At 44.4% G+C, this 26,779-nt stretch overlaps 1 protein-coding gene across 2 annotated transcripts in view; it reads left to right on the forward strand.

The window, feature by feature from the left end:
• TTN1 (ARM repeat superfamily protein) overlaps positions 1 to 26,779 on the forward strand; it is a 130,211-nt gene that overhangs the window by 82,682 nt on the left and 20,750 nt on the right. For both annotated transcript variants that reach the window (XM_086492562.1, XM_086492561.1), the window contains exons 7-10: positions 6,626 to 6,730; positions 8,096 to 8,266; positions 8,341 to 8,556; positions 8,985 to 9,183. In XM_086492562.1, coding sequence (XP_086348688.1) covers positions 6,626 to 6,730; positions 8,096 to 8,266; positions 8,341 to 8,556; positions 8,985 to 9,183 — 691 coding nt within the window. The remainder of the gene's footprint in view (positions 1 to 6,625; positions 6,731 to 8,095; positions 8,267 to 8,340; positions 8,557 to 8,984; positions 9,184 to 26,779) is intronic.

A 26,779-nucleotide genomic window follows, 5' to 3' on the forward strand; every position in this document is an offset into this window, starting at 1 on the left:
TCAAACTGTCCTCTGCAGGTCTCTATGGCATGGCAGCCCTTTGAGAGATGGAGCCAGCCTAGCAAGGGCCATTCGTGGTGGAAAAGATTTTGCCACAAGGGGCTGTCCAATTAGTCACTCTGGAAGGTGTGCCCCTACCACTAGTAAATGGATTCAGGGTGAAAAGCTATCACCAATCCTCTAACTCAGTTTAAGTCGTTCTCAGCTATGTTATCTTCAGTACAACCTTCTGTCTTCTATCTGTAACCTCAATCCGATTTCAAGCTTTCAGATGTATCTCTCTTGCTCTGTGTCCACTAACCCACCAACCGTTCTTACATCTCTAATCTTCTTTTGAAGTGTATCACTTTTGATGTAACTGCGTTCTCAAATATTCCTGAGTTTAACTTCGCCTTTTCATCTCCAATTTTATGGAATCTATAATCCTCCCGTCCCAATTTTCTTCCTCTCTTTCATAGTCACTACACTCATCACCTTTTTTCATTTCATCGTTTTCTACTCTCTTGTCTCCAATCTTGATGCCCTATGATTATATTGTTACGCTTCAAATCCTCCCATCCGAATCTCCCTCCCTCTCTCCCTCATTGTGGTAGATTAGGACAGGTCTTGAGTTTAACTCTCGTTGCATAGATCTCGGAGGTTTCTTGGATTGCTTCAAGGCATTTAAATTCTCTTTTATTCTGCTTTTGCTTTTGGTGCTTCATGGCATTAACTCTCTTTTCTTCGGCTGCTTTCGCTTTTAACGTTAAAACTCACTTTGTCTCTGCTCCCCTGGCTTTCATATGCTTCAACCTCTCGCCCCTACCCTCTATTCCTCGCCGCTACCCTATCCCACCTCCTCACCTCTCGCCCCTGCCCACCCCCTCGCCCCTACCCTCTCTCTCCCTCGCCCCTACCCACTTCCTCGCCCTACCCTCTCTGTCCCTCGCCCCTACCCACCTCCTTGCCCCTACCCTCTCTCTGCCTTGCACCTACTCAACCCCTCGCCCATACCCTATCTCTCTCGCCCCTACCCACCCCCTCGCCCGTACCCTTTCTCTCCCTTGCCCCTACCCAATCCCCCCACCTCTCGCCCCTACCCACCCCTTGACCCCTCACCCCTACCCTCAACCTCACCCCTCGCCACTGTGTCTTCTATTGGCTTGCCCCTACATCTCAACCTCACCCCTCGCCCTGTGTCTCCTGTTGGCTCGCCACTACCCCTTGCTTCGCTCCTACCTCTCTGTGCCTCGTCCCTACTGCGATCGTCCCATGCTAACACCACTCGCCCTACCCTAAAAATAAAAACCGTCCCTATCAAATCTACCGCTCTCTTCCTCAACCTCGTATACTAGTCCTGCTAGTGTCGTGTCTCGCGTCTGATACACTCTTCCAACTGATCTCACTCTACTCACTATGGCAGGAGGTAGCAAGAGACAGACAGAAGGTGGTAGCAAGCAAAAAGAATTGTTGAGAAAAACGAAAGGTGTGGCTGCAAAATCAGAGAGTGAGGAGATGTCAGCAAGCAGTAGCCATGGCTTGGATGACATAACTTCCAGCGACCCTAGCGATGAAAGCTACAAAGCAGACCCGCAGTCTGATTCAAAGGCACACTCCGAGTGAGATGCTTCGAGTGATCAAGAGGACCATACAAAATGAGCTCAAAAGAAAGGTAAACAACCAATCATGAGTCATATAATCAAGAGGCCTGCAACATCCAAAAATCGCACCGCGTTCTCTTTGGATTTTTATTTACGGCAGCTTCGACCATCTCTGAGCGAGGTCTTTTCCAATGCTCAGATGCAGACTCTGGGTCTCACAGCATTGGCCGATGCCGATTTACCTACCATTGTTCCTGTGGAGATGATACATCAACTGTTAAAAGACTTTGCAAAGGTAAGGGGCCACAAGTTGACAGCTACAAGGCTTGGCCATGCCATAGGTATGACTAGCTTTCCATCTGTGAAGCCAGCTACAGGCACTTTTTCTAAGGTGTCCAAGGATCAAGCATGTCAAGAACTGCTAAGTTTGGATCACCCAAAATATGAAAGGAACAAACGGATTCTGACAATCTTCAGGTATTACTTTCTCGCTAGAGAAGCCAAAGAAGATAAAAGAAAAAGGTGATCTTCCCACTATCTTCTCCCAGTGCGATGGTCTCTACTGTTTGATCCACACCATACCCTGTGGATTCCACCAGATTCTCTTTATCTCTTTACAGTCTAGGGCTAAACGATTTTGGGCCCAAGTGGAATCTGTGCAATTAAGCTTCGAATGTTTTGCAGCACCTCTCTTGGCATGGATTATAAATATATATGTTAGCCTCGACGAAGTGGATGAGGATCCACAGGAAATCTCGAAAGGGAAAAGAAAATCTTTAAGTATTCAGGTTGACCCTACAGTAACCAAGAAAAAGAAGATCAAAGCAAAAGTGGCGAAGGATACAGTGCAGTCTTTACTCTCCTTGCTAGTTTCAGAGAGCCGGCAGACTAGGGTGACGCATCTTTTGAGTCACACTCCATCTACCTCTACTCCTCCTTCTACTGTGCCAGCACCAGTGTACTTCCGCTCCTCAGGACAGGATGGCCACTTCGCCCTTACAGGATCCTCTCCCTTCTTCTCCTATCTTCACTCATACTCCAGTCAACATATTTCAGTCTCCATCTACAACAACCATCTCAGAGGTACCTACTACACCCGTTGTATCGACTCCTTGCTCGCCGGCTGTCCCACTTACGCGTCCTCCAGCATCCCATGCATCTGAGGGATCTTCAGGGATGCCCGACTCTACATCTCTGTTTTAGCTTTCTGAGAAGTTACTTCAGGACTCAAGGGCTGCTATTGCCACTATAGAACTAGGTACATAGCAGCTAGCTGTCACGCACCAGTGTCACTCCGCCACATATGCAGCTATGGAGGGATCTCTGAGAGTCACCGAGAGTGCCATCGCAAAGCGAGATGTAACGATTTTCACATTACAACAAGCATTGAAGATTAAGTCAAAGATCAATGACGACCTAAGAGCACAGCTAGAAGGATTTCAAGAGATGCTTTTGTATGGTAATAGGTCTACACAGGTTCTGGTGGGATACAGATGGACTGGGCCAGGGACACAGGTTTAGACTCCTGCAGGGTATGCAAGAGTATCAGCAGGTCCCTCTCAGCAGTTCTTGGGATCGTAGACACAGCCCCCATTCCAATACTATACTTCACAGGGGCCTCAAGGTCAGTACCACAGGTGCAAAGCGTTCCTTGCTGTGACAGTGTTACTGGTGCACACTGCCATGGTTGTGTCACCAGATGTCCTGAGTACAATTCAGGGCAGGTGTTTCCATCCGCTGTCCAGCAGGTGGCTGCTCCAACCACAGGGAGCCAGTTTGTTCAGAACATAGTCCAACAGCCGCAATGTTACACAATCGATTTGATGGCTCTCCCGGATGTCGAGACTTTTGGTGCAACAGTGGCGACGACACTTTCTCTTGGGTGACAGGACCGCACTGCTTGCTACTCCTTTCATTGTACATATGGTTAATTTTTGCAGTTTTTCAGTGTTTTGCTCACCGAGATGTTGACCAGTCTTGTGGCCGGGCAACCTGTAGTAGGGCTACAGTGGTCTAGTGGACATCGTGGCCAAGTCACCACCACCACTCAGTTTGGAGATAGACTTAGCTGACTGGACATTTATGAGCCGTTGGTGGCTCTTTATGATTGTGCATATGAGTAGTCGTTTTGGGTCAGTAGCATCATCATCTTCATATATGGTCGAACGTAATGGTTTAGAGTGAGTCTATGCACACAGCACTTATTCACCATCCCTGCACATCTGAGCCTTGACACCCCATTGTACCTGAGAGTCCTTGGTTGGAGCTGAGTGTGCTGCCACGCCAGAGTCTGTATCAGTTCTTTGAGATAGTCGAGTCATTTGTTGTGGTCTATTGTTGCTGTTGTGTCTCTGTGAGCTCAGTTGTTTCCTATTGTTTCCTGTTTTCAGTTTGTTTTGAGTGAGATTGTCACGCATATTGCACTGAGGAGCACCTATTGTAGAGATCACGACACACTATCTGCGCTACAGTCGATTAGTGTGCCTCTGGTGTTCCTTGTATCACAAGACTCTGGAGAGTGGTGCGAAGCCCTCCCTAAACAAGCAGTGGAAGCGGCCACGTATCTCGTAGTAGACTGGGCAATGGCATGTGTAGTGCAACTCTGTCTCAGTCTCCATGTCACACAAGAGGCATGTCCTGGCCTTTGCCCGTACTCTAGTGTATCTCCCAGTCTCGATCCGCAGCTGGTGTGAAGATGTGCGTATTTGGCAAATAGCACATCGTATCCCATGAGACAAGTGGGTGTCCATGTATCTGGGCCTCATCAGAAAACCGTCCTCCGTAAGTTGGAGAAGATGCTCTCTATAGAAAGCCATCTTCGTGCCCAGCTCCTGTGTTGGATGTATCCATGTCCTCCTGGAGTCTAGCTGAGTCAGGTCCTGGCGGATGAGCCTGATGATCTCGGACTGTGTAAGACTGAGAGAGGGTGCATCCAGTGAGTATTGGAAGGTGGGTAATCTGTCTATGCCGAACCCATGCGCCTGAAACCATGATGTCATCTCCCCATACCAGCATGCTGTATCTCCCTGCATGGCTAACTGTCGAGAGGACTCAAGTGCAAGGTGGGCATATCTGTCTCTAGGAAGTTCCCACATGCGGTGTATGAAGGAGACAGATCTGGTGAGCATCTTCACTACTAGTGGGGGGCCAGCTAGCTCTGCCCGGATAATGGCACGTGGTACTCAAGCCTTGGCTCTAATGAGCCGCGAGATCATGGAGACTAGTGGCTAATCCATGTCCCCCCATCCATCAGTGCGACCTGTCCTCCCGGGATGGTCCAATGAAGGTCCCCAAATCTCAGCTCCATAGAGCAATGCAGAAGCCACCAAAGTGTCAAAGAGCCAGAGCTTCGTCCGAGGCTCCTGAAACTGAACATGTGAACGCATCCTCTCCAATCTACCCAATGCTATGTGGGTTCTGGTCAGTCTAGTCTTTGCTGCTCTCCTCAATGAAAATGGTGGTCCACTGAAAACCACTCCAAGGTAAGTGTAAGCATCTGTATACTCCACTGTCTCCTAGCTGTATGTGAATGCGGGTGCTGACCTCTTGATCCACTATGGGGTGGTATTAAATACCATGACCTTGGTTTTACCAAGATTGACATACAAACCACTTTTATGGGCGAACCTATGCAAAGCTCTTCTGCACACTAGCGTCTGTAGATCCCATCTATGTATACACCGTCCGTCTCCCACGTGAAGGTGTAGCGAGTAGGGGCTGCTGTTTGTGGCTTGTGTGCTACACTGAACTGGAAAGAGATGGTCAGCGGCACAAGAGCATGATCCACTGCCACACCAACAGGTCTGGGTCCAACCGTGAGATCTTGGATACTAGAAATGAGACTCGGCTGTGCCATGACAAAATTGAGTGTGCTGGCTCCATGTCTGTGTGGAAAGCATGTAAAACCCCCCGCATCGGGAAATCTCTGTAGGCCATTCAAGATGACCAATCCATGTGGAGTCCCCATGTCTATCAAGTGTCGTCCATACTTAGTATGTTCCCCATCCTGTGATCGTCTGAATAGGCCCGTCTCTACAACATCAGCACCTCCTCTGAAGTATCATAAAAAACTGTCTGATGATGGGCAGTCCTACTATTGAAGTCCCTTGAAATGATGATGTCACCATTTCTAGAGAACTCCCAAATGTCGTCATCCAAAGAGAGAGCAGACAAAGAGACAGAAAGAGATGAAATGAAACGAAGTGCTATATTAACATCAAGGCAAAATGGCCTGTGAGACCAAAAGAGCAGAAGAGTTCCGCCCATAGATGCACTGGCCCCCCTTTCGATATTTCTTTCTTTATTGATGATTTGCAAAGTAGAACAGCTGGGGCGCACCTCCTTTGCAGTCTGGGCATTGTAGAGTGCTAGAGAGGGTCCCCAAGGCTCATATTTAAAGGCCCAAGGCCAAAAGGCATCAGGTATGAAAAGCTGGAACCAAAAAAACCGTTTCCTAAAATTTCGGGATTTCTGTTTTGAGGTTAGAAACTTGTCCGCCGACTTCGTTTCAATGACTTTTGGGCGCTTTAAACAGGTTCTCTTTCATTGGAATGCCACTCATCACATTTATGACAATTTTATATATTTATGGTGATCAATTGGGCCCATCAAGCACACTAACTCTTGCATCCACAATGGCATGCCGCAAGGAGTGTGCATCAGTCTTACTTACATCACTGTGCACTTCCGTGGTGCAAATGTTGTAGGCCAAAATGTCTTATAGTGATTCTGCAAGCGGCTTGGATGGAAAGCAATCCATGTTCGAGCAATTGTGAGTCTGTGATAATCGTGTGAAAAAGGCTTATCGCCAAGGGTGGTCCAGGGGTACGGGAAGAAAGTAGAGGGCAGTTGGGGTAAGAAGAAGGGCTGGAGAGGGGGGGTTTGGTTAAGCTTGTTAAGGATTTCTCAAAAAATGGTGCATTTTTATTATTTAAGCAGAAGCTTTTTGAGAAAAAGACATTGCCTTTCTAAACCAGGTTTTTTTGCTAAAGTGTTTCAGTTGTGTGATGAGTTTATTGTCATGTTGTCACTCTTTGTGTTTGTAGGGGGACGGTGCCTGGCATGGAGGTTGTCTAGCATTAGCTGAGCTTGCACGAAGAGGTCTGCTTATTCCAAGTCGACTTGCAGAAGTAGTGCCATTGATTGTGAATGTAAGTTGTTGTGAAGGGTCTCCATTTTTTAAAGAAGATTTAATAGTCGTGTGGTTTTTTTTGGCTGCTCTTCTCTGTGCTTGCTTCTATTTTCCACTGTCAAAGTTTGTCCATCAGCAGAACAAACCTAGCAGCTAGCTATGTTTCTCTTCTATGACTGCATGGCTGCCGAGTCGGCGGTGTGCAAAGTTCAAACCTCAATATCTTCCGATTAATTCTTTTTGTATTTTAACAAACCTATTTGAATCGCCTCCGATTTAGCAACAAATAAGGACCTCTTTGTGCAATTTTAATAAGCCTTCCACCTAAAGTGGTGAAGGTGTGTTATCCGGCAAGAGCAAATAAGTTGAGAAGTTTTGAAAGATGTTTCAATGCCATAATAATCTCCACTCCTTATGTTATGAATTTATTGGACATCATGAAGGAATACTTATAGATGCTTATGTATGGGACCCAAAAAAGCGAGGTCTATCAAAAGGAGGTTAGCCAGTAGGCTTATCTTTTAGAATCATGCAAGGCTTGAAGGATATGCTCACTTTGCTCCCCACTAAGCATTTTTGCGAGGGCACTTTTGCATTTATCTCTTGCAAATCCTTTTTGAATGTCAACCAGGTTCATTTTATCATGGGACGTAGTGGCATGTTTACCTTTTGCTAAGGAGCATGGTATTCCTGCTTCAGAAGTTTTGATGGAGTAACCCATGCATGAGTGCTGTAAGAAGAGGAAGTAATTGTGGGGCTTTGTGAGCAGTTTAGTCTTTTGTTCTTGCACTGGCTTTGCCTTTACTTTTCCATTGACCAAAGGCTATTGCTTGTTTACCTTTTGAGACAGCTATGGCGTGCTGTATAGTTCAGACTTTTCTTATTAAAATGGCTAAGGGTGGAGGTTATAGGTGTGGTTCAGGACTTGACACATTTGAATGCGCACTTGCAAATATTTGCAATTGCTACACAAAAAGGATTTGTGTTAGCATCTTGTTTAGGTTTACTGAAGACAAACATCTTTCCATCAACAAGTTTTGAACTACTTTTGAGTCGTGTGTGCCTGTGTGCACTCAAGGTTGGTGTTATTCAAAAGGAGCAGAGATTAGTAGGATTTAAGAATGGAGGGCCTAAACCAAAAAAGCACATTCACAAATTAGAAACTGCTAAGCAGGTATGAATTGGTAAATGAGGAGAAAGAGAATATATCATTAAAACATGAAGACCATTTATATCAGATCTGAAATATAATAGTGGAGGCTGGGTTATGCAACATCATTTGATTCATTGTATATGACATTAACTATCTATTCTGAACAACCCAAGTGAAGCATCCTGGGATAACATATTTTGTTTTTAATATCTGATGGAGGACTGCATGTAGGCTCTTCATTATGATGTAAGGCGAGGGTCCCACAGTATTGGAGCACATGTGCGTGATGCTGCAGCCTATGTGTGCTGGGCTTTCGCTCGAGCATACTCACCTTCAATAATGAAGGGACATCTTATCAAACTGGCACCGGCTTTGCTAACTGTTGCTTGCTATGATCGAGAGGTATGGTAACAGGGTCCTGCTTTGTAAGAGGTGTGCTATACTCCCAATTAATGTCTTTTTGGCCATTACGCCAGGTCAATTGCAGAAGGGCAGCTTCAGCTGCATTTCAGGAGAATATAGGCAGACAAGGAGGCTATCCACATGGAATAGATCTTGTAAATGCTGCAGATTACTTCTCGCTCGCATCACGACCTAATGCATATTGCACAGTTGCTGTTTATGTAGCACAGTTTCAAGAATACCGACTACCAATGATTACAGAGCTGTTGGATACAAAAATTTGCCATTGGGTATATCATACATTCCAATCAAAAACTTATTGTTGCTCTCACAACCTTACTGATATTGCATTTTAAAGTCTTTATGACTATTTTAAAAAACACCATACACAATAATGTGGCAATTCATACAATAGTTTGTTGCATGCGTCCTTTGAGTCTCATTAAGAGAGGCAAACAATGGGCCGTTTGTTTTTTCATGACTACAAAGTTCAAATTGATGGGCATTCCTTGTGCTTTTTGTATCCTCAATGCTAACCTCACACATAGGCTAGATAAATACTTGTAACAAGTTTGATTATCCTGGAAATTTACAATGTGCTCTTTTGTAGGAAAGAAGGCCAAGAAAATTTTCAGCAATGCAATCCTCACACATATGCTAAATAAATACTTGTAACAGGTTTGATTATCCTAGAAATTTATGTTGTGTTCTTTTGTAGGAAAGAGGATTGAGAGAACTTTCAGCAAAGGCACTATCGTTGCTAGTTAGGTATGATATGGATTTCTTTGGAAGTGAAGTGCTGGACAAACTTCTGTCCTGGATTCTTTCAGCAGATTTAAACCTGCGGCATGGAGCAACTCTTGCTTCTGCAGAAGTGATCCTGTCTTTAAAAAACATTGGGTTTATTTGTTCACAAGGTTAGTTAGTTTCCTGCAGTTTGTGTTGATATTACCAATTTCTTTTATTAGCATAAGTGTGGGCAAGGGTCACATTGAGTAGCATGTTCAACATCATGTCTGTGCCAAGAAACAAGAAGTTATCTATGCTATGTAGCTGATATTGCATGCCGATTTTGACTATAAACCTTGGAGAGTCCTATCTTTAACCAAAATGAAATAGCCACAGTTATAAGTTCGCCACTACTTGGAGACTTTCTTTGTCTAACCAAATGAGTCTTTGCAAAGGTTTTCTTATTTGCTAACCGTGAAGCTGGAAAACTCTTTCCCTTTTGCTAACCGCTAGGGGTACTCGCTCACTGTGAGATACAAGAGTTGCTAACCATAGCTTATTCTCCACTAACCCACGGGATCCTCTTGCTAAGTGCAAGTTCTGTTTGGCAAGAAGATGCCCAATCAGTAGCTACCTTTTCAAGGGATAACTTTCAATGGTGATCAATAGGTTTGCCTTGGACAAAACAATACTTGCACTAAACACTCTTTCAACTTGATTGAAAAAACACTTTCTTGTCTCGTGTCAAAATAGGCAGCTCCCTCTTGCTTGTGGCTTTTATCTTAGATAAGGTGTACTACGTGATTTTTATAATTGCGGTCATGTTAGTAAACCAACTGTTTTTTTTTTCTGGCTGATGTTGTATAATCTCTGAGTTCTCTTACCTTCTTTTCCAAGTGAAAATAGGTCCGAGCTAATTCAATGGAATTACAGAGAGCTTTCAAGAGTAGCATACCAGCATACTGTTGGTGCAAAATACAACCTTCTAGGCATAAGCAAAAATCATAGCATATACTAGGAGCTACATACACAAACGCACGCATGCGTGCGCATGCGCGTGCACACAGAGAGGGTTTCGTCACATCACCTTGAGATAGAGACTGGCAGAGGGGCTCAGATCCACAGAGGCAAGCAGATATGCAGACTATGCAGAGAGGAGGTGGATGGTGAACAATGGAAGGAGCTTGAGATTGAAGATTATGCACGTGGCTGCTACTTTGCCATCAGAGAGAGATACTCTACGTTGTTCAGAGAGCACGCTCCGACTGCTAGTTCTTAGAGTCAGCCGACCGGCGAGTACAAGGGAGGTTTATACTATAGATTCAATGACACAGAGAGATCTCTTTATAGGATGAGACGGTACCAGGCAGGGAATGTGAGATTTAGATCACCGCATTCTTTTGGAGATCCACCCCACATCTACTAGCACTCACACAGCAAGGTTACCCTTCGGACTCCAGAGAGCTTAAACACTCATAGCCAGCAGGAGACAGGGAGCTCTTGACACCTCATCTCTATCAACAGGAGATGATAGAGATTAGAGATAAGTTCCACCGGCAGACTGTAGAGCATCTAGGTCAGCTCAGATAAGACCCAGGCACATTCTTCAGGGAGCTGCTGATACCCCTATTGTTGATGTTTACTACAGCCCCATTATATTACAAGCTGGGGTTAGCTCAAGTGCAGATCATACTCGTATGTCCTTCGCATATAGTCTTACATTATGATCCCCTAGCGGTAGAGCTCCATCCGTCACAAAAGTGATGACGTGGCACGACAACCCGCCGGTAGAGAAAGTAAAAACAGAGAATGACGCGGCATCTCCGTACGTTGATGACATGGCAATCTTGTAAAATGCGGCGGATTCAATGGAGATTTTACGGAGATGACATGGCTGCTTTGGCGTGCCTTTGTCAGCAGCGTGTACACTTGTGTTGAGCGTCCTATTTTTAAGTAGAAGGTTTTGGATCAGGGCCAGATTTTGGTTCAGTTGCTCTTTGGCCTAGGGCCTTTAAATATGTGCCTAGGGGTTGACTTTGCAGATCAGTGTGTGGTCACACAACAGAGCAACTCCCCGGCAACCATATTCTGCTCTTATCAATGTAACAGAAGTACCAAAAGGGGTGCCAAACTTTGGGGCGAGTGCATCTATAAGTGGACCTTTGTCGCTTCGTGTCTTGACTACTTTGAGTTTTGAAGTGCAAGTATTTAAGTTTCGATTCTGTTTTTGTGTTGCTGGGCGAGTATCGTCTTGCTAATAGCAAGCAGGTTATAGTGATATCAAAGCTTTAGTCGATTCTTTTGCTATGGAGGATTCGGTGCAGTTTTTGCAGCACAAGATACAGACCCTGACAAAGACTCGGATTGGGAATAAGAACATGTTCCACCGACAATTTTGTGGGAGAATGATTTTAATGGGAATGATGACTCCAACAACAACAAATCAACTGAGGAGGAGTTTGATGAATCACTTGACAACTCGCTTGAAGAGGATCAAAAGTCTACAGATCGTTCCCGACAATTGCAAGTGAACACTTGTACAAAGAACCGATGAGTATCTGAAGAACCAACCGATCCCAGAATTCTATGATATATGACAGAAGGCTACCAAAAAACCTCTAAAGTCAGCAATGAAAATCAAAGAAAAGCCAAAGTCAGATAAGAAACCCTCTGTTATGATAGAAGAAGATATTAAATGCGTTATGGAATCAATGAGAATCAATGAGTTGATGAAGCATCGGAAACACTCAAGGAGGGGACGAAAGTGCGGGAATTTCCTTGGTTATTTGGGCCGATAGGCTACATTTGAAGAACTTGTAGAGAAGGGATCTAAGAAGCGACCCTGCCAACATGTTTACTTCGAAGATGACACTAGCCATTCTTCTTCCTCTTCCCCATCTTCAAGCGAGTAAGATCGAGGAGAGTTGAGGAAGTGGAAATACCAAAAGAGCAGATCCAGATAGGTCAGAAAGAGTTACTGATGCTCAAAAATGGACACTATGTCTTCTGGCAATTCCGATCCCTATACTTTTTGCAAATTTCTTTGACAAGAAGTGGAATCGTATGACATGGGAACCTAAGTATGACAACGTTGAACGGAAAAAGGGAAAGAAGGAATTCAAGGATGGGGTGTGAAAGCATCATGTTCGATATCTTTTCTGGCCATAAGGATCTTTCTTTTATAAAGCATTTTGTTACCGCCTTTTCTGGATGCAATTTCACAGAACCCTCAAGTTTCGGAAAGTAGCTTCCCATCTTAAAAGGGAATTCTCAAACATGGTGGTCCCTGGGTAAGAAGCTGGTCTCTTCTATTTGGTTGACTCCCTAGTTTGAAGTAGGTGTGTTGACGGCTTGGAACCAAATGACACCATCTCGACTTGCAATCACAGATGTTAGGACACGTTTTTACAAGTGGCGCATTTCAGAAAGGTCTCTTTGGTGGAGCAAATGGAATAGTATTGCTGCGTACCTAAAGAGATACAGAGATATAGTCCCAAGTAGCGGTCTTCTAGCATTCAGAGACTAATGGAACATGCGATGGATAGTTTCTTGTTACGGATAGGGCTATTGACTTTTGCTATAGATGAGCTAGTGACTAAAATTGAAAAGAAAGAGGCATTGAAGGATAAACAGAAATCCAAGAAGACGCAGAAGAAGAAATTTTCCACCCCTGAGATGTCTGCAGTGCAGAAGGCAAAGTATTACACGAAAGGCAAGTGCTTTGGGTGTGGAGAGATGGGACACATCTTGGCAAGGTGTCCTAAGGAGGAGGAGAAAAATGAAGACAAATTAGAATCTTTGAAAGCGGCAGAAGAGCGAGCAAAGAAAGGGAGACCAAGGCTTGACTTGTTTGGGGTGCTTGAGGGTCACTTTGATCCCAACATTGAGTTCTGCATGACATGGGGCTAGGTCAAGGACCAAGAAGGGCTTATCTTCTTTGACAGTGGAGCCAAGGCCAATTTATCTCGACTGAATGGCGGCTTGATTAGGGATCAAGCTTGAAGACATGGAGCCACAAATGGATGTGTTGGTGGCACAAGGGCATAAAGTTGTTGTAATGCCTATCATTGGTAAGCTGCGGCTACATTGTCAGGGTTACATGAGCACAAGTCCTTCAAATCATGTCTTTGGAAGGGTGCAATGTTCTATTAGAGATGCCGTGGCACCCGCGTAGTCGACGATGGGGCGAAGAAAATCCAATTGAAGAAAAACAAGGGCAAATAGTGATCAATGTAAAATTGAAAGGCAAATTAGTATCCTGTATCATCAGAGAGTCTAAACATCAAAGTTTTTTGCAAGCTCAAGCCGGGTGCTTTTTAGAGGGTTTGCGTGGCAAGTTATCACCTGAAAAACTAAATGATCACAATGTGGACTTGATTCCTGGTAGTACTTGTCTAAATAGAACCCCGTACAGAGTGAGCCGAGCTCAAAGGAAGAGACTTTTGGAGAAAGAATTGATTCAGCAAAGTACTGCTCAAAAGAAAGACGGATCTTTGGAGGATGCACATCGATTACAAGGCTCTCAACAAGATCACCATCAAGAATAGGTTTCCAATACCCAACATTGATGATATACTTGACATTTTACAAGGTTCTACTTGTTTTAGGAGAATTGATCTTAAAAGTGGCTATCATTAGATCAATTTTTTTCCAAGTTGCAACCAATTGATATTGTGGAAATTATTTCTATTCTTAGTGGTGCGTATGCCCTATGAACTACCTTTTTTGTTGCATTAATTCTTTCCTTTTTTCTAGTGCTAGGCTTCATCGTGGCTGAGTCTGCCCTTGATCTCCGTAGTCATTACAAAAACTCAGTAGTACGTTGAGCTTGTGTTTATGTATGCTCATGTGTGTGTACGCGTGTGTGGTGTGTGTTGTGCTGGGAGCATATGTTAGTACCTAGTTCTACACCCACTATTGGGCATTGATGACGTTAGTAGGGATGTAGTAGTATTTAGCCAATACAATGCATGATGTAGTTGATGATTGTATTGTCTTATGGACGATTGCCATGAGTCTATAGCTGCACTTTCCTTCATAGGTGAATTTGGGCTATTCTTGGATTCCTCTAGGTATATGTTGCTAAATTAGCTTCATTTGAAAGAAATATAATTCTCAATGAATTATTGGATTTGTAAGTGAGAGGGTTTTTTGGTTTGAGACATCCGACTACAAATGTTTCCAATGCGTAATTCAAAGAAATGACGGGATGAGCACTATAAACGGGAATATTTGTAGGGCCACGAAAAATTGGTACTTTTGATACGTCACATCAGATGGTGACAAAAAGCATTGAGAAGAAGTATTCGACCATCCGGAATGGACAACTTTGATGTGTCATGGGATGGGTGACATAGAGCATTGCGAAGGAGTTGTTCTGTAAGTTCGGTGAGAAAGGACTAAGTGATGATTATTTCTGATGCGTCATATGGTGGGTGACGGGAGCATCATAAAGGAAAATTCCATAGTTAGGACGTATTCTGAACTGAGTTAGAATTGTGCATAAGAGATGAGACAAGCACTTGAACGAAAATGGGTTCGAAGTAAGCTTTGAGGAAATGTAGTTGCTTTTTGAAAAAGCGAGTTTCTTTTTGGGAAAGCAAATGCTTTCCCATAAAGGAGTCTATGTTCACATTGCATCTATGCATGAGATTGCATCCAGGGACGCTTGGGTTGTGATTGTGTAAGCATGTTTTTCAGCTTATAAGTTTTTACTGAGTTTTTTTGCAGGTATACCATTTTTTAGAGTGCTCGGCCGCCCACTTGATAAGTGGACAGCCCCAAATTAAAAAAGCAGCACACTGATTGACCGAGCGCTTGAGCTAGGGAGATCGAGACGCCCACGACTGCGGAGGACTACACAGCATCGACAAAGGCTGCCTCAGAGGATTCGGATCACTCTAGCCCGACATGCACTACGCCCGGTCAGGCTATTGACCATGGAGGAGATTGATGAGATCCGCCAGCGACCGATGCTGGATCTTTTGTAATCTATGATTTAGCTATCCCACCTAGTTGCTTAGATCACACGTAGCTGTTTTGGATTCCATAGCATTTTATTTTGTCATTTTTGTTACTCTGACTTTATATCAAATCCACCACATTATTGTAACTTTCTGGTCTCATAGGTCATTCTGGCCTTCTGAAGACGTTAATATAACATTTCATTTCATTTCATTTCTCTCTCTCTTTAGCAAAAGAAGAAAGGCCTGGGTCCCTATTCTGGGCAGCAAATCTCTTCCTATTATTGCCGGTCCCTGGTGGCTATGAAAGCAGCCTAGTGCCCCAGGTTTTGGGTTGGAGGATCAGTAAAGCCAGGTGCTAGAATAAAGCCCATGCTGCTGCAGATTTCTGCCAAGATGACGACACAGCAAAAAAACTAGGCCTCAGAGATTCCTCTAAACTGCTGCAGGTTTCAGCCGCAAAGGAGATGACGCTGAGGAACCTTATGGCTGCTCCAAGCATATCAAACGATGCCAGGACCGAGTAGATGAATTCCATTGCGAAAAAGTACCTTCGGAGATTGATTTCATCACGACAAGCTGCTGTATTTCTCTGTTTTCATCATAGTTACCAGGAACGGGAAACTAGAACGGGGAACGCGGAACGGCAACTGCCACAAAATGCCATTCCCTGTTAGGGGTACTCACGTTTGAAACATGGAACAAGGATTCGGAACGGGAACTTAGAATGGGAAAGGGGAATAGATACCTGAAAATGGCCATTCCCTGTCACTATGGTTTTCAGCCCATAAACGTCGTAGATGGGGCTGATTAGGAGAAGGAACCCAAGAGCACACCTCTTCTGTGTGTAATAGGATTGGAAGAGAGGGTTCTCTGCATAGCGACCTCTTCCAGGGAGTTACTTTCCGAGAACCGAATTGCAAGTTCCGAGACTTCACAGCTGATGTTTTTCATGTTTTGATTTAAAGTGTTTGTTCTGGAGGTGCACTTCCTCTGCACGAGGAAGTAGGAGCAGAGGAAGGCATGAGGCTCTGCAAGAGAAAAGCACTTTGTGAGAACAAAGCTAGATCAGCCCAAGGGTTTCGCACCCTAGGTTTCGAGATCGGATCCATAGATTTGAGAGTGGTAGAATCTCTAGTTGGGATTTGAGAGTAGAGATTCCCGAGAAGGGACTTCGCGTCCAAGATAGCAAAGTTGACGCTAAGATTCTATGGAAGAGGACCTAGGAATAGAGTCGGAAAAGAGTTATAGAGATGCCATGCCATGAGTTTGGAAGGTGAATTCTAGAGGTGAGAGCCTTGGTTCTCGAGGATTCTGAGTAAGGAACAAAGGCTCCTAGGAATAGGGTTCTGCCTGAGAATAGGAAACCGATGCTTCCGGGTACCATTGACTTTGAACTAGAACAGACGTGATAATACGTTCGGTTCAAGTGCTTGTACAAAGACTTCTCCTAAGTAATAAAGATACTCTTTCCCTGGACGGGGGAGAGGGAGGGGGAGGAGATAGGACAATCTTCTGGGTCCTAGTACTGTGTCGATCTCTCTCTTTTTCTCTTTATGAATTGGCTTCAATATTAAGCGATAAATTCTATTTATCCAGAATATTTGATATTGTTATGCGCTCCAGTTTATGACGGTAGTTGTCATCAGAGCATGATCGCTCTTAAAGATGTATGCAAGGTCGTGTTTTACGAGTATTTGGTGATGCCTTTTGGACTCACAAACTCACAAATTCTTCTGCAACATTGACAGAATGAATCGGATCTTTAGCGAGTATCATGAGTTTGTGGGAACGTTCTTTGATGACGTCATTGTTTTCTCCACATCCTAGATAGAACATAGGAGGTAAGGGAATACAAAATTGGATAAATGGTAAGAAAAGTGAGTTTTTTCTTCCGGATATATACTTTTTGGGACACATTGTCTTGACAGAGAGTGTTAGTATGGATCCAACCAAGAAGGCTGTAGTTCGAGATTGGTCAACTGTGCGGAATGTACATGATGTAAGGAGCTTTTTGGGACTATGTTCATACTATAAACGGTTCATCCGACAATTTGCAAAGATTGCTTTGTTGTTGCATACTGTGAAAAGAAAGGGGTTCCATTTGCTTGGGGACCTTCACAGATTATGGCTTTTGAGAGAATGAAATTGTAACAGGCTTGGACACTCCAAGCGAGGAATAAATAGCAACACACGAATAGAAACTTCAAAATCAGAGAAAAAAGAGAGAGAGAAATGAAATGAAATGTTATATTAACGTCTCCAAAAGGCCAAAATGACCTATGAGACCAAACTGTTACAAAATTGTGAATCTGATACCATGTCTGGGTACAAAAAGATTAGAACAAAAATACTACTACTAGAATCCATCCTCATCTGCACTCTGGATGTCAAGAGAGTATGGCTCGAATCCTCTGCTGTAGTCTCCATCGATGATGTGTAGCCCCTCTCCTCAATCGTGGCCGTTTGGATCTCCATAGCTCTAATGCTTGGTCGATCAGAGTGCCGATACTGGTCGAATGAGTGTGGGCCGAGCTCTGCAGTGATGGCTGCTCCTCTGGCTGTCCCATATCTAGTGAAAAGAAATCTGTAATCTGTCTCTGGGACTGTCTCTCTCTAGCTCTCCCCAGTAAAGTGTCTCTATATCTGTTTAACTCAAGTAGATATAGCCCAAGACATTGTCATTTTTAATCTTGATAACTCATGACCCTAGTGAAAGGACCGAAACCCTCTCTGAATAAACAGTGGAAACGGCCCGAATCTCATAGTACACTGTGCAATGACGGATGTAATGTAGCTCTATCTCTGGCTCTAGCAAGCATAAGCAACATATCTTGTTGTCTGTTGGTATCCTTCTGAATCTACCAGTCTCAATCTCCAGCTGATGTGAGGATGTGCGTATCTGACCAAGGCACACCGCAAACCATGAGACATATGTGTATCAATGTAGCTGGGTCGAATCACAAATCCATCTCCTGTGAGGTGGAGAAGATGCTCTCTATAGAAAGCCATGTTCGTGCTCAACTCCTGTGGCAGCTCTATCCATGTCCTCCTAGTATCCAGCTGGACGAGGTCCTGACGAATGAGTAGAGAAATCTCCACCCGTATAAGAGACATTGAGGGTGTTTGAAGAGAGTACTGGAAAGGGGGCAGCCTGTCCATGGTGAAGCCATGCATCTGAAACCATGATGTCACCAGTGCATACCAGCATGAAGTGTCCCCTTGAAGAGCTAACTGTTTGGAAGACTCAAAGGCCAGTCTAGCTGTATCCCATAAGCTGTGCACAAAGGAGACTAATCTGGTAAGCGCCTCAATCTCCATAGTAGGGGCAGCTAGCTCTGCTCGAATGATAGCGTGGGGTACGGAGGCCTTGGCTCTGATCAGTTGAGAGACCATAGATACCAAGGGCCTCTCCATACGACTCCAACCGTCCTTGCCTAAAGAAGGTCCCCATATCTGCACCGCATACAACATAGCTGAGGCTACTAAAGTATAAAAGAGCCATAACTTTGTCCGAGGTTCCTGGAACGGAACCTGCGAACACATCCTCTCCAAGCTTGCCAAGGCGGCATAAGCTCTAGTCAGTCTAGTCTCTGCTGGTCTCCCTAAAGAAAACCTAGGCCCAGTGAAGATAACCCCAAGGTAGGTGTATGCATCTGTATACTCTAGAGTCTCTTGACCATATGTGAAAGGCGGTGTTGATCTCTTGATCCACTGTGGTGTGGTGTTAAACACCATAACCTTGGTTTTACCAAGGTTTACAGACAATCCACTATTCTCTGCAAATCTGTGTTAGGAAATCCTCTGGTGAGTGAGAGATCAACACAATATCTTCAGCATATAACAACAATGGGATCCACGTCCCTGCCAGCTGGGCACCTCTATCACCCTCTCTGTCAATGTAATCAGACACCTCATCAACATACATACCAAATAGAGTAGGAGACAATGGGCAACCCTGTTTCACCCAAATGGTGGAGTTAACTAAATCAGATATCCCCTCCGGGGTGCGTACGTGTTCCATCACTGGTTTGTATAGAGCCATAATCCTCCAAATCAACACTATGGGCACCCCCATCTCCTGCAATCTGTGCATCAATCGAGCTCTCGGTACCATGTCAAATGCTTTGCGGAAATCCACAAATCTACAATAAATACATCTCCCATGTGACCTGCAACGTAACCGCGAAATGTGTCAAGGCCGAAATGTTTCACCCTGAAAGACGGAGTTTCACCACGAAACGTTTCAGTCCAAAATGAGAACACTGTGAAACGTGAGACTGAAATGTGCGTTTTAACGACTTTGAAACTAAAACTATGGTAACTTGTTGCTAGTGAAACGGCTTATGTTTCACTTGGTGAGCGAAACGTTTCAAGGCCTAAAACGTTTCACCTGTCCTGACCTGTTGAAACGTATTTCATGGTGACGCTGGTGACCTGCCCTCCTCAATGATGGCTCTGAGTGTCAGAATATGATCAAGAGTGGAGAAACCCCTCCTAAAACCGGCCCGGCCCTCGCTCTTACACCCTCACCCTCTGCCCAATTACTCAATTGCTGCTCAAGAATGGATGCATACAACTGTGCCAATGTGTGCCCAACCATAATAGTGCGGTAGTTCCCAAGTTCTGTAGGATCACCTGCCTTGAAGATAGACACAATAGTAGACAACCTCCAAGTCTCCGGTAACCCTTCACACATGGCACGATTGAACAACACTGCAAGAACCTCTACCAACATATCTCTAGCATGTATAAAGTGATCTTCTACTAGACCATCATGATCATATGCCCTGCTGGTCCTCATCCTGTCAATGGCTCTCTTTACCATCTCAGTGGTAAAGAAGGTGCTGGTAGGTGGGCATGTCTCTGTAGGATCTGGAAGTGAGTCGTGTCCAGGAATCGTATATAACAATGAGGCATAGTGGCCCCACACCTTAGAAGAAGTAATCACTGGGGGAGGAGAGTGCTCATGAAAGAATCACCATGCCTCTCCCAAGTTTCTACTCTAGAAAAACGGATAGAAATCTCGCTCCATTTGGGCCAAGTAAGCTCGTTTCTTCCATCGCACAAGGCGCTGTGAAGCAATCCGAGATTATATGTAAGTGATGACTCCTAAACGAAGATCCCTCTGAAGCTGGGCTCTCATCTCTCTGCACTCCTCATCATACCAACTATTCTGGGGCATGCTTCCAGAATGTCGCCTCCGACCTGGCTGAGTGTCACCAGTGTGTGACTACTATCTATCCTTTTTGTTGATTTCTTTCTTATTATCTATTTACTTTCACTTTTTGGAAACACCCCTCGAGAAATCTAACTGCCTTGTATTGCATAGCTAGTGTGGAACTGTCCTGAGGGAGTCCAGTCCTGAGGGCAAGAGAGCACTAAGGTTGGACAAGGACTATGGTTAGCCAAGTGGGGTCATTGACTAGCGAAAGTGGAATCCTTTGCTACAGAGGTTACATTTCAGTTCTGGATGTGGCCGCAGTGTACAAAGAGGGTCGGATGACCTAGAAAGATACAATGGCAGCATCTCCTAAAATTTAGGAAACTACTATTTTGGGACCTGAAAATGTGTTGACGTCATTACCTCCGGAATGACAAAGGGAACATTTTCTTGCTCTGCTGCAAAGTCAACTGACGCACCAGTTGAGATATTTTTAGCCGGGAATGCCCAAAGTTGGAAAATGTGCAGTGTGGCACTCTGTGAGCATTCTGCTACTCCTGGCCAGAGAGGGGGCGCCTAAAATGAGAGAGGAGGCTAATTTTCAGAATTTGTCATAGGTTAAGAGCTATGGAGTGCTTGCTTTCCCTCTTATGCACAGTGCGGTGCCAGAAGTGATGCCCTGCACGCTACGCACTGCTCTCTCTCTCCCCTTTGGCAGTATGTTATGCCCCACTAGTGGGCTCTTCATTTGACCAATGTACAGTTGTGTGGGTTCATGCGCGATTGCCGAAGCAAGAGCCTCTTGCACAGGTACTGGATTAGCTAGCGGCTAATCCCCCGCAGGTACAGGTGAATTCGGAGAGGTTTCACGCCAGAAATCTCGTCCGATTCAAAGGGCAAGTAGCCCTACAGGTGCGGGAGCTCGAGGACTTGCTACGGATGCGACCGGCACGCGAAACGGAGCCCAAAACAGTAAATTACAGCCTGCTGTGTATTTTTGCAGGTTTAGGGTTTTGGCCCTAAACGGACCCTAATACCCCCAGGAGGCTCGGGGACGCAAGGGGACCGTTGTACAGGCGATCTGGCGCATTTTCAGAGCTGAAAACAGAGAATTCAGCGTGCTGCAGATTCTCGCCAGGTTTTGCAAAGTGTCCGTATGAGTTGGGAAAGTCGGCCAATGCGTGGGAATACTGACTGTGAAGGGTTCTAGTATAGTTATGTTGCCGAAATCAAGCCAGAACAGTCAAAATTCAGCCAAGGTTGTGCGGGGCAGCTTGGAAAGAACCACAGCGTATATTCCCTCTTTTAAACAATAAAGAAATACCAAAAGGGGCGCCTAAGTTAGGGGCCAATCTGGTGTCGGTCTTCTCATACAGGTGCATTCTAGCATCTATATCCCATTCCCCTCTCTTTTGTCACTATAGCGCAGGTATAATAGACGACTAATAATGGGTGAAAGCTAAATCAAGGTTTGAAGTAAAGTCTACCGCCCTTTTTGGATTGAACAGGCCGGTTTCACTGAGTGTGTGGGTATGCCTCTGATGCTGCACCATGCAGTGTCTCAGTCAGTAAAGTGGTGCACTCCTCCACTGATAGGCCAGGACCAAGTGTGCATAGACGGCTATAGATCTCCTCAGTATAAACCGAGTCAGTCTTTGGTGTAAAAGTATAACGGGTATGTGATCTGTCTCTTGATGTCTGGGTTGTACTATACTGAAATGAAAGAGACAATGTCAAAAGAGCATGATCCACTGCTACGTCCACTGGTCTGGCTCCCACTATGAAATCCTGAATACAAGGAATAAAGCTCGGCTGTGCCATAACATAGTCCACTGTACTAGCCCCGTGTTTGTGTGGAAAGCATGTGAAACCGGTTGCTCCAGGAAATCGCTGTAAGCCATTAAGTATGGCTAACCCATGTGTAGTCGTCATCTTGTTGAGGTATCTCCCATACTCTGTTTGCTCTCTGTCATGTGAGCATTTGTCAAGCCCCAAGTCACCCACATCCAACTCTCTAAGCATGTCATCTGAAGTGTTGTAGAAGACTGTTCGAGAGTTGCTCGTTCGGGCATTGAAGTTCCCTAGGAGGATGATATCACCATCCCTAGAAAACTCCCATATATCATGATCTAGTATAGAGAAAGGCGACTATCCTCTGGGTGCTGCATATACTACGTATTGGGAGGATGTATATTGACGTACTCGAAGGAAGTAGCATATGTCAATGTATACAAATCGGCTTGTGTCAGCTCTCAACCTCACCCACATGTATCTAGCATGATCATCTCTTTGTACAATATGTAGTAGTGGCTGTAACTCCTCCCTAAATAGCATTGCTAGTCCTCCTGAACCTCTACTCCCATGCTCAGATCTCGCGACTGTCCTGTGGGCCGTCTCCCATATGTATCGCACCACATGTGGCATAAGCTGTCCAGGGGCCTGATGAGTCTTTGAGAAGAAAACAATGTCCCTCTCTCTGAAATTGTCCTCAAAGGCACCAACGTCTAACCTCATAGATCCATTACAATTCCAAGTAGCCATCTTTAGTGTGGCCTCATAGGTCTCACACCGTCATGTAGAGTGCCTCTCTAAAATCACCACCCGACCATCTCTGTAGAAGGCTGTCTTTCCCTTCTCCGTTGCCGCCGTAATCTTTGGAATTACCTCTCTCATAAGCGCAAGCTGTGAGAGAGTGAGATCATCTCCGAGGAAAATAACTATCTTCTTGAGAGTAGGCCTCTTTTTCAGGAATTTCTTCTTCTGTTCCAAGGAGGGGAAGCGTAGTATGAGAGCTCTCTCTTTTGAAGATTCTCCCGGGCCACCACTCTTCTTGCCCACTCACCATGCCTTTTGTGTGTAAAGGCTTGTCCACCCCCATCATGGATGTGAGGATTGTGACCTCTTTTTCCACATTGTTTATGTCCTTGAGGCCGGTTACCCTTACATGTAGAGCCCGTATCCTCCTCCTTTGTTCCTCTTCGAGGGTCATGTTAATAAGAGTGGGTGTACAAGGAGCTTCCGTACCTTTCCCTTTCTTGGTGACCTCAATCCATTTTTCGGCCTCTTCTACTTTCTTTTGTGTTGCGGAGATGACCGCGGCCCATGGCTTCTTCTCCTCATCTTCCTTGATAACCCGTATTGCTTCTCTCATGGTATTCAATTCTTCCATCATTGATGGCTGAATTTTGCCTTCTTGGAGCCGCCCACTTTTTGCTGCAAGAAGTTCACCTTGGAGAGTTCGGATTGTCGCTTCTTGTGAAGCCGCTTGCTCTTCGACGTGAGAAATCCTTTCGCATAGGTTCTTTTTCTCCTCTTTTCATTCCTCCCATCTTCTGAAGAAAGGTTACCTCCATCTCTTTCTTCCACTCCTTCACTTCAACTTCAAGTGTTGATATTTGCTTGTTGGTAATCGGGAACTTCATGTTGAGAGGGAGGCGGGCTATAGCCACTGGAGAGGCCATGTGAAAGGGGGTCAATGCGTAGCCCAATGAAAGGAGACCATGAGAGAGAGAGAGAGAGAGACTAAAACAACAAAAAAAAATACAAGAAACTCTAAAAAATATCAAGAATCGCTTGTGAAACCCTTAAAAACAGAGAAAATCAGCTTCGAAACTGTAAAACAACAGCAAAACACACATTTGAATCCCTAAAAAACAAAAAAAAACAATGGCGAAACCCTAAAAAATTGGCAAAAACAGTTTCGAAACCCTAAAAAACAGCAAGAAACAATGACGAAACCCTAAAACACAGGCCAAAAAACTGTTTCAAAACCTATAAACAGAAAAAAATCAATGACGAAACCCTAAAAACAGCAAAAAAGAGGTGACAAAAGCCTAAAATCAGTGAGAGAGAGTCCAAACCCGGGGGGGGGGGGGAGAGAGAGAGAGAGAGAGAGAGAGAGAGAGAGAGAGAGAGAGTTGACATGGTCCGGCGTAGTTCCGTGCCTAGAGGTATTGGTCCCAAAGTCTATTGCCCCTTTTGGTATTTCGTGATCATTATTCATTGCAAAATACAATTCCGGAGGAACCTTTGCTCTCAGACTGTGTCCATATGCTCTGCAAAGTGAGGCCCGAAGGGGTCTATAAACAGTACAAGGGATGCCAAAAGCAGAGCCCCAGAAGCAATCGGTTCAAAAGCGTCTGCTCCCAAAAGCTGCCAGCGTGAATCGCAAAAATCTGTACAGCTTGCCACGTGGCATCGCCAACACAAAACGCAGAATTTTTGTACGATCTGCCATGTCAGCATGTCAGTGCGATTTACGGAACTCTCTTTCAGAGTGCTAGCTTCTGGTCTTTAGGGTTTTATGCCCCTTGGCTGGGGTACCATAGTCCATAAGCTGGTACAACTTTGAGCTTCAATTCTTTAATTCTTTGCGTCCCTTGGGCCCCATCAGCGAGAGCTCTTATGACATTTTATTTGGAATTTGTCTGGGTGGTCATGCCACGTCACATTTTGTGACAGAAACAAAAATTGACTTTAGGGCCAGTGTTGATGTTTTTTTGAGACCTAATGTGATGCTTGTGGAAGCAGTCTGGGAGCGCTCTTAATGCAAGATGGCCATGTCATAGCTTATGAAAACAAGATATTTTCTAAGGGAGAGTGGGTTGCACAGATCTATGAGAAGGATCTTTTAGCAGTTATACATGCCTTGACTCAGTGGAGACATTACTTGCTTGATGCAGATTTTACGGTCAAAGTGAAGGATATGTCTACATCTATTATTTCGAATAGAGACCCTTGGTTTATCAGCTTGTTAATGAGTAGTTTGTGAGAATGTAGGCACTAGTGACTACACTCAAATTCTCGTCATTGTTTATCCACAGACTAATGGGCTAACAAATTTAGTGGTTTTGGGCTTGTTAAAGTGTTATACCTTTGAATTTAAGTCTCTATGACAGTGTTATTTGCCATTGGTGGAGTTTGCATACAACAACATTGTTCTTTCTTCAATAGGGAAGGCACCATTTGAAATTGTTGAGGGTGGCAAAAAGGTTCCTCCCATTTTGTGCACCAAGGATAAGATTTTTGAGGCAAAACAGTTTGTTTAGGATCTGGGGACGGCTTGTGCAAAGATTAAGGAGGCTTTGCAGAAGTCTCAAGAATGGCACAAGAAGGCAACAGACAAGCATCATTGTGACTTGCAGTTGAAGGAAGGGGATTGGGTGTTGCTTCGGTTTGAGAAGGCACGTCCTAGGAAAATGAATGGTAAAGAGAAGCTTTTCCCAAAGCTAAGTATGAGATACTATGGACCCTTGAAGATGTTTGAAAAGATCAACAACGTATCCTTTCGACTGGAGTTGTCGGATACTCGGAAGGTTCACAATGTATGCCATGTGAGGCTATTGAAACCTTTCAAGGGAGAAATACTAGAGGAAAGGGAGCTTGAGGAGCAACTAGAGGTTGAAGAAATAGAGGAGATTCTTATATATGACCAAGTCCTAGCACGTAAGGAAAAGAAACTGAAAGGTAAGCTGGTCCGTAAGTATTTGGTCAAGTTCAGGAATTACCTTGCTCTTGATGTAGAGTGGATCGAGGAGGACCTAGTAGATAATCCTCAGATATTAGAGTTGTACCTTGAGGCTTTTGATTAGGCTTTAGCTCCTACTATTCCAAGAGTGCACATCGAATCAACAGGTTGAATTTGGTGCGGTGTGTGCTACACGAGAGGGAGCCACTTCATTCATTTGCCACAAATTATCCACAAGAGAATAGAGTCAACCAACTTCTCTTTGAGATTTTGGGGGGTGTTGACAAGTTGATAGTACTCTGTTGAGTGACTTTATGATACGTACATAGAAAGTTGTCGTAAGTCATTGGCTTGTGGTTGGGAATTCCTTAAAAATTGGATGAAACATCTACTCTCTCAGTTACTTTTGTATGTGTTAAAGATAAAATGATCGCAACATTTTGTCTTGTTGATGTGAATCTGAAGTGATGAGATTTAGTGCATCAAGGCATATGTAAATGATCAGTGCGGTCTGGATGTGATGGCTAAATAAGTCACAGTGATCATGGTTCATGTGTAAGATCCCAATGGGGATAGTAATGTGAATGTGATTTTGATTGTTTAGTGACTTGTGTTTTTGTGCCACTGCATAGTTTAAAGTTGTCAAATGCATGTAAGCATAAAGTCAGTGTCTACTAAGCTGTTCTTTGTATGTTGTCTGTTTTGCAAGCATAATTGAGGGTGAATTCTCTCTTTTTAAGGGGGGGTATATCACGAAATTTGTTGACAAAGACAATAAAAAAAGATGATGAGCGTGGCATCTTTGTACAATGATGACGTGGATATCTAGTAAAATGCGATAGATCCACCAACAAATTTTACAGAGATGACATTGCACCTTTGGTCGACCTTTTTTAGCAGTGTGAGCACCTGTGCTGGGCACCGCAATCTCATAAGTGAGCAAATTTATGCATAAGCTAGGGTCTAAGCAATCGAAAGCAATTAAGTGGATCTCTTGCTATATTAGTGGTACTAGACATCATGGATTGTTTCATTTTGTGTGCGGATCATTGCGACAAAATCTACATGCTTTTTTGAACTGGTTGGTTGCTCTAACACATGAGTGTCCACTAGTGGTTTTTGTTTTTTCCACAAGCTTTGGGCTTCTTGCCCTCTGTGAACGGATCACTGAAGCTTTGGCACTTTCATAT

This window comes from Adiantum capillus-veneris, chromosome 20 (genome assembly GCF_014529385.1).
Source record: "Adiantum capillus-veneris isolate H3 chromosome 20, ASM1452938v2, whole genome shotgun sequence".
Lineage (NCBI taxonomy): Eukaryota > Viridiplantae > Streptophyta > Polypodiopsida > Polypodiales > Pteridaceae > Adiantum > Adiantum capillus-veneris.